Genomic DNA, 8571 nt, shown 5'->3' on the forward strand with positions numbered 1-8571 from the left:
GCAATCTAGGTGTCGTTGCCTAGGGGCACCAAAGAGTCTTAATCCGCCACTGCTTGCTGCTGTTCCCATCCGGCCCTCTTGATAATACTAACCTGGTACATATAAATGGTGCTCTTTCAAAGTCATATGGATGTTGTAATATATATCATGCATATTGGTATCACAGTGAACCATCACAATCAGTGATATATATATATATACGTATATGAGCAATATCATACGAGTAGACGTGAGATATGGCTGTATATCAGCACGGCTGTGAGTGTATGTAAACTTTTGAATAGGGTCATTTTTATAAATTCAACTATTATTTTCTCTTGTGGACTATATGCAAATGTATCTTATGCAAAATATCTTACTCAGGTCAGTACTAAATAAAAAATAGCATGCATTTTGTATGATCCCTCTTATTTTGGTAAAATAATTAAAATATTGCAGATACTGCAAAGTATTATAATTATAAAATACAGAAATCTTGGGTTTTAAGAATTGAAATAAAGCTGAAATAAATATTAGATGAAAACTTAAAAAAAGCTTGAATGAATATTAGAATTTACTGAAACTGAAATCAAACTTACAGCTAAATAGAAAAAAAATAATGAAAACGATAAAAGCACATACAATTACTTAAACTAAAATTTACATGAAAACTGAAATCATGAAATATGATCATATGAAAAACTGAACTGAAATCTTTATGATGAATTCCTTATTTGTAAGTAGCTTTGGATAAAAGTGTCTGCTAAATTAATAAATGGAAATATAGAAATAAAAGCCATTTCAGTTTTTCACAGTGGCTTGGTGCACCCTCAGTGCACTTTTATTAAAAACTATATCCTATAACTAAGATACTACAAGTAAGCTTTAACAACTATGTATAAAATGTAATTTATTTTCTGAATTAGTTATTTTCATACTTATTAAATGTTAAAAGGGTTCTGTGCCAAACAAAAGTCACTTTCTTTTTTAACTAAAATAAAGAGCTTTAAGGAATAAGCACTCAACAGTGAATATTTAATCCTGAATACACACAATCAGCTTCATGAATACTAACAGGCTTTTGGCTCGGAAGCTAAAAACAATGACTTTCAAGAGTCCTCGATTCAAAAAGCAGTGAGCTTGCATCAGTTAGGGACCAGCACATAATGATTAAGTGTAGGACTGCAGCCAGACCCTCTCACGCTAGAAGAGCCCAACATCTCTAGGGAGTCAAACAAAGGGTGGAAAAAAACTCATGGATTAAATGGCATGTGTAATTTCCCCACTGCATCATCTCTGTCACACCAGAGTCCAGTGCAGGATATAATCTATGCGTGAAAGCAGATGGGAATGTGCAGAGTACCGTGTGCTTTCTCATCCCATGTTTTACAATGAGCCAATTTAGACTTGGTGTTTTTGTTTCGCTCCACACTGCTGCTAAGCAACCAAGTAAAATCTGCACCTAAATTCACTTTACCATAATTTGACCAATTTCCCTAAAGTTTATGAGTGTCTGCATTACACACGAATGTGTTGATTATCTTGCTGAATTAAATTTTAGTCAGCTCCCTGTTCTGACCATTTTTTTGTGTCGTTTTTTTTTTTAGTAGTAGCCCTACTTGTGAAGAAAAGCATCGTTATTATCATTCCTAACTGTTCTAGTCAAACCTTGAGGTAAAACCATCCTGCATGGTTTGTGCTACGGAAATTAATGATACCTTAATTTGTAAAGAAATCCTTACATTTCTTTACAAAAAGTGGCTTTTCGGTTTTTCCCTTGGCAGAAGACAGGTGAACATCCATATCAACACCTTAGATATCACAAAGAAAGCCCTAGCAAACACCTAGCAGCACCCTTGTGAGCACCTAGAATGCCATAGCAAATTTCTATAGGCTGTCACCATTCACATTTTCTTCAGAAAATCAAGGTAATGTCTTTGGTTCCTAACTCTTTCATTTTCCGTTCTTTCTGTCTCTTCATGTATCAGCCCATAACCAATAACAACCCCTGGATGCTGCTGTACTTCATCTCCTTCCTCCTGATCGTCAGTTTCTTCGTGCTGAACATGTTTGTTGGAGTGGTGGTGGAGAACTTCCACAAGTGCCGACAGCACCAGGAGGTGGAGGAGGCCAAGAGGAGGGAGGAGAAGAGACTGAGACGCATGGAAAAAAAGAGACGGAGTAAGAAAGAGAAAAGGAGATGAGAGGCAGGAATCATGTGCCGTGGAATCTGTTTCTAATGGGTCTGGCCAATAAAAGAGTAATAACAATGGATAAAGCCACCTCTTGTTCAATTTAATATTGTCTTTAGTTTGGGAAAAACCCTCTTATTAGACTGAATTAACTTAGATATGTATTTTACCTGCAATAATTCAGGATGACAGAATCAACTGGGCAAAATACTTTTAAAACAAACAAACAAAAAAATTTTGTTTAAAAAAATAAAAATGATAATAATAATAAAATACATCACTGACCCTTCTGGCCATACCTGTTCCATAGAGAGGAGAATGAAATCCATAAGGTAAAGAAGGATGGAGCGCAGTGACTGTAAATGAAAAGAGATGATTTGATTTGCACATGATATGCTGAACAACCAGTTTATTTCTCCAGACATCTTATAATAACATTAGCCAGATGGAGAGACCTCACAGGTGTGTTCTGTGATGCATCTTTTCTCTGCAGAAAACAAATCTAGTTTATGGACCAGAGAGTAGCCTTTTCATCACATATATAAACTGTAGCTAATTTGTTTGATGGTAAATAATTATCTTGTCTCAATCTAATGTGCAGAGATAATTGTAAGTAATCCAGTAGTAGGTTGATTTTCATAAAAGTGTAAACACTGTGGCTCTGTAGCGCTAACAAAACATTTCTCTTTTTGTTTGAGCGTCACAGCATAGCAACATTGACTGAACCAATGGAATGAGTTTGGGGGTGGGACTATGTGTTTGACCGGTGAATTGCAGTAGTGTTATTGAAACCTGTTTGAATTCCATTTGTTGAATTTACACACTTCAGCTTTATATATTTGTTGTCAAAAGGTGTTCATTCTAAACTGATCTATTCGTTTCTTTCAGAGGCCCAGAAGTTGCCCTACTATGCCAGTTACAGTCATGTGCGATTGATGATCCACACCCTGTGCACCAGTCACTACCTGGACATCTTCATCACCTTCATCATCTGTGTAAACGTTGTGACTATGTCACTGGAGCACTACAGCCAGCCTCATGTAAGATAAAATGCAGACTTCATTCTCTAAAACAGGGTTTCTCAAACTTTTTTGAACCAAGGTTCCAACTGTCCACAATAAGTCAGTTTGACTTCTTGACTTACTACGGAAACTGACATTTTTATTTTATTATATTTATTGAGTAATTTCATCAGTCCCACACACACACACACACACACACACACAATATATATGCACTACCGTTTAAAAGTTTGCGTGAAGAAACATTATTATTTTGAATTTTCAAATTCTAATATATTGTATTTTTATCCTTACAGCCATCATTGCTGATTTGGCTTTGTAACACTTTGCCTTGTTATTTTCAGTGAGACCCTAGGGGTCCATGAATTTGAGAAACTCTGCAAACACATACAGTCTCATAAAAGCATGCAACTTAACTTAAATTAATTAATTTATACAAAATACTGTATATTAAGCATTACCTGAACATTCATAGAATACTTGATATTGTTATATTACTAATGTAAAATGACTGGTTTGGTTGACTTTATGAACCCGAGGTGAAAGTCTTTTAATCATTCACACCTCTCTTGTTCTCTTCCTCTGTTTCTCTGGCTTCCTCTCTGTCTGTATGTTTCCTTCCCCCCAGTCTCTGGAGATCGCACTCAAGTACTGTAATTATTTCTTCACCAGCACCTTTGTGCTGGAGGCTGTCCTGAAGCTCATCGCGTTTGGCTTCCGACGTTTCTTCAAAGACAGGTATTGAGTTTCTCCTTCTCACCTTTCATCTCCTCACGTTTCCTCTCCTCCAATCGCTAATTGATTTAATGAATTCATTAGATGTCGATTCCACCTGACCGAATCCTCTTAGTTTGTTCTCTAGAGTCACTGGAGGATGTGTTACAGGCAAAATGTTGCATCTGCTGTTGCTTTCATGGCGCAGATAAAAATTAAATTAGCCCTGCATTATGTAAATACAACAAAGCGCACCAGATACAGTAAAAAGCGAGAGTGAACGTGGTTATTTGTCTTAAGGGTTTAATGAAATCTCTCTCCTGTGTTTGTTTCCCTAATAGAACTCCTACTTATCATTAGGCTGACTACAAGAGCGGTTCCTCTGGCTTGTCATAAACTAATACTGACATGTATCAAGGTGCATAGAGCAAGCACAGGGTGTAAACGTCCCGGCATTTTGTAGCTTTATTAGAATATATGGTATTGACCCATTTAAAAGAGTAAAAAAAACACAGGCTCAGACCACAGTGCACTTTGTCTTTTTTATTCACGCATATTCAGGTCTGACACCAGAAAGCTTTCAACAAGCCATTATTTATTGTCGTAGCTCTCTGTGCCTCTTAACTAGGTCACAATTACGAGCTGGATGGCAGAGGTGTGTGCGCAGACAGGTGTGCCACGGCTGGTTCCAGCACCGCAGATGTGGGCGACTGTGATTTGTGCTGTAGTGTAAAAACGAGCCGTCCCTCGTCCTGCATTAGCGAATGAGGTCACCTATGCTTGAGTGGGTCCTTAATTCTCCCTAATTGGGTGTTATTAAGTGGTCCCTAGCAAAAATTCAGGTCCCAAGCCACCTGTTTCTGAATTCAAATGTTAATTTCTTTTAAGCCACCTCTCTGGAGGAGTAAATGACCAGATTGGAATGAAACTAGAGGGGAAGGTTGGATTCAGAGTGCATGAAAGTTGATTTTTTGCTTAACAGAGCAAATCTGTCCCTTGTGTATGTGTGCAGGTGGAACCAGCTGGATTTGGCTATAGTGCTGCTGTCAGTCATGGGCATCATATTGGAGGAGATCGAGATCAGTGCATCTCTGCCCATCAACCCCACCATCATACGTATCATGAGGGTCCTACGCATCGCACGTGGTTAGTTATACAAGCACAGTCACTGACCACTGGCTAACACCACTGATCATAGATGCTGCTAGATGTTTCAGCACCCCTAAATACATAATTAAACTGTCAGAGCCTTTAAAATATCTAATTATATGATCTTTCCTGAGGCTTCAGTAAGCTACCTGAGGGTATTTTTTGACTCTGAATTCCCTTACCGGGTTTTGATGGTCGACCAGTCATCCAACAACTGATTTTTCGATTAGCAAGGCCAAATAGTTTATCTAGATTATTCTGTTTATGTATTTTTTTCCTTTATATAGCCTGTGTTAAAATATATATATATATATATATATATATATACAGGTGCATCTCAATAAATTAGAATGTCGTGGAAAAGTTCATTTATTTCAGTAATTCAACATGCAAGAATGTAGTCCTTTAATATAAACTGACATACTTCTAGCAATATACAGTATATAATACATGCAATATGATTGGTTTATTCAAATATTACTGGAGCAAGTTTAAACTCAGAACTTCTTGCTCTTGAAGCAATAAATATTTTTCTAACCCACATCAGCTCATGTTCAGATGAATCCTAGAATTGCCCCTGCCACACATCCATTCTGGCATAATCTCCGCATGTGCTTATTGTCACACACCACAACCATTACTTTCCTGAATTTTATCTTTCTTTTATTTATTTTTAGTCCTTTATCACTTTTATTGAGTAGCAAGTAGCAAGGGAACAGGAAATGATGGAGAGTGAGAAAAGGAATGAGCCTGGGAAATGTTGCTAGCCAAATTTGAACTTTATCCCCCACATGAGACCCACAGCCAGATGTGTTTTAGCATGTCTGCCAAACCTTTTTTTTTATCTTTTATCTTAATAAATGACAAAAGTCTATTTATTTTGTCTGCAGTGTACTCCAGATCAGATCAAACCTATTTTTTTCCTGCATTTCTCAGTGTGCTTTTTAATCTTTTAATCAACCAGACAGCCTGAAATACAAATGAGCACGCTTCATGTACGGAATATTGTTACGAAAAGTTGTTTTAATACTCATCTCCAGCACCAAATTCTATTTGTCTCTCCAAATCTCTCATTTTCTCCTCCCCATTTGCCTCTAACACCTGATCAGTGGCTCATGTGTTGATAAGCCCCTAATAGCCAATGAGTCTTATGTTCCCCTCATTACCCAATACGAGCCTTAGAGATATTGACTCCATCATACCAAAATGGTATTTTGCACAGTTCAGTGATGCTGTATTATTGAGGATTGATCTGTTTGTCTAGAGTTTAATCTGTTATTTAATCCTGCTGTTGTCCACAGCCATCATTGAGTCAGTGTGCCATCATTCTACATCTGAACGGGGAGAGGGCGGCAGTGTGAGGGTTTAATTTTAGCCCTGACCTTTTCCTTCTCTCCTCATTAGCCGTTTAGGCTGGAATTAAACCAAGGGGGGGTGGGGGGGGCTTGTCTGTTATTGGCCTCTTTGTTTTTCTTCTTCTGAAATGATCAACGCCTCGTAGACATGCATATACTGAGCTGTCTTGTTGAACTCTCTGTAACTCTCTCTCTCTTTCTCGCTCACTCTGACAGTGCTAAAGCTGTTAAAGATGGCCACGGGAATGAGAGCGCTGCTGGATACGGTAGTTCAAGCCCTGCCACAGGTGATAATACCACTACAAACCACATGATGAAGCATTGCATTGTCACCCCACCCACTTTTATTCATATTTTGGCTCGAGAAGAGGAAGTCATCCAAGCAGTGTAGACAACAAGAACAGGCTGCTCATTGGCCCATTAAATTTGGTGATTCATAGAACCACAAACTCGCTCAGGGCAGATAATAACCCCAAAGCAAGAATAAAGTACCTGCTTTTGCATACACACACGTACACACACGCATGCGCATATTCATCTTGTTCATTGCTTTTTCAACTGGGACACATTAATAATAAACTTTATTTTTATATCACACCTTTAAAGGTAGCTTTAAAGCACAATATAAAATCAAATAAAAAAGACATATAAAAAAGTTAAATTGATTGAGTCAAATAAAAGCTCTCCTAAAGAAAAAGTTGGAACTCTAATGTAGCAAGATCCATAATTTTGATCACCCATTTAAGTTTGAGGAATAGTTAAAAGACACAAGTTTTAAGAAAGATGACAGGTAATGTGAAAAAGAAGGCGGTTCACACACACACACACACACACACACACACACACACGCACACTCACTCCATAAAGCAATCCAAAACTCTTTCATAGTCAGACACGCAGAGCGTTGTTGCCGTCTAAGTGGTCACAGAGGGGTAACTGCTTCAGGAGAGAACTGCTGGCTAGACACCTCCAGGGTGGAGTAAAGCGTCACTCCTCTGTGGATATTGATCCCTTGTTCATTACTGCTGGGCCCAATGTCTTATCCCCATGGCATCTGTGAGGTAATTAACGCCGCAGCTGATTAAAGAGCCACTCAGGCACTCAGTCCCACCACACACAATTCTTATTTAGTACATTCTTCCAGAAACTCCTGTGCATTTCCTTTACAACTCTCTTAGAGATACTGCTCATTCCCCATAGGCTTCAGCTTTTATAGTTTAGCCTATGTTAGGGTGACCATACGTCCCATTTTCCCAGGACGCGTCCTGGCCAGGATTTCTATATTGCTTTGATTCAATGTACCTCGACAGCGTTTCGAAAACACAAGGAACCGATGTCATACACCGATCGGTCTGCACACGCAAACAAAGCCAAACCCTAGATATTTTAGGCAATATAAAATATTGGGAAAATGGGAAAATGGCACGTATGGTCACCCTAGCCCATGTCATTTAACATTCTTGTGGTCCTTGCATAGATTTAGTTTTGCTTAAAGATATTTTACAATCTGCACAGTTTTTAACATAAATAGACAGTGTTTTTACACAGAGATATGTTTAACTGATGTATCTAAAAAAGGATCACCTGAATGTATTGTATTAGTTTTAAATGTTTTAAATAGGTTTTGTTAATTGTTTGATTTTTGTTATTCACTTTATTCTCGACATGAAGATAGTCTTGCCACATACATGGTGTTAAAAAAATTATAAATAAATAAATAGATTACATTTTGCAGTAGATTTACCTTAAGCCAGAGACGTACACTACTGTTCAAAAGTCTGTGAGATTTATACATTTTCTCTTATGCTCACCAAGGCTGCATTTATTTGATTGAAAACACAGTAAAACAGTAACATTGGGTAATATTATTATAATTTAAAATAATGCTTTTCTAATTTAATATATTTTAAATTGTAATGTATTCCTGTGATGGCAAAGCTGAGTTTTCACCAGCCATTACTCCAGTCTTCAGTGTCACATGATCCTTCAGAAATCATTCTAATATGTTGATTTGGTGCTCAAGAAACATTTCTTATTATCAAAATTGATATGTGTGTATATATATATATATATATATATATACAGTCATATCAATTTTGATAATAAGAAATGTTTCTTGAGCACCAAATCAACATATTAGAATGATTTCTGAAGGATCAT

At 37.4% G+C, this 8571-nt stretch overlaps 1 protein-coding gene across 1 annotated transcript in view; it reads left to right on the forward strand.

Moving 5' to 3' along the window:
• LOC107718925 (voltage-dependent T-type calcium channel subunit alpha-1I-like) overlaps positions 1 to 6413 on the forward strand; it is a gene marked incomplete at its 3' end in the record, with an annotated part of 34442 nt that extends 28029 nt beyond the window's left edge. Inside the window, exons 17-21 of the mRNA XM_016526170.1 lie at positions 1968 to 2160; positions 3060 to 3211; positions 3822 to 3931; positions 4920 to 5053; positions 6358 to 6413. Of these exons, the coding sequence (XP_016381656.1) occupies positions 1968 to 2160; positions 3060 to 3211; positions 3822 to 3931; positions 4920 to 5053; positions 6358 to 6413 (645 nt within the window). The remainder of the gene's footprint in view (positions 1 to 1967; positions 2161 to 3059; positions 3212 to 3821; positions 3932 to 4919; positions 5054 to 6357) is intronic.
• Between the last annotated feature and the right edge of the window lie 2158 nt (positions 6414 to 8571).

Source organism: Sinocyclocheilus rhinocerous, unplaced genomic scaffold (assembly GCF_001515625.1).
Source record: "Sinocyclocheilus rhinocerous isolate Xijiao unplaced genomic scaffold, SAMN03320098_v1.1 scaffold9700, whole genome shotgun sequence".
In the NCBI taxonomy this organism is placed as follows: domain Eukaryota; kingdom Metazoa; phylum Chordata; class Actinopteri; order Cypriniformes; family Cyprinidae; genus Sinocyclocheilus; species Sinocyclocheilus rhinocerous.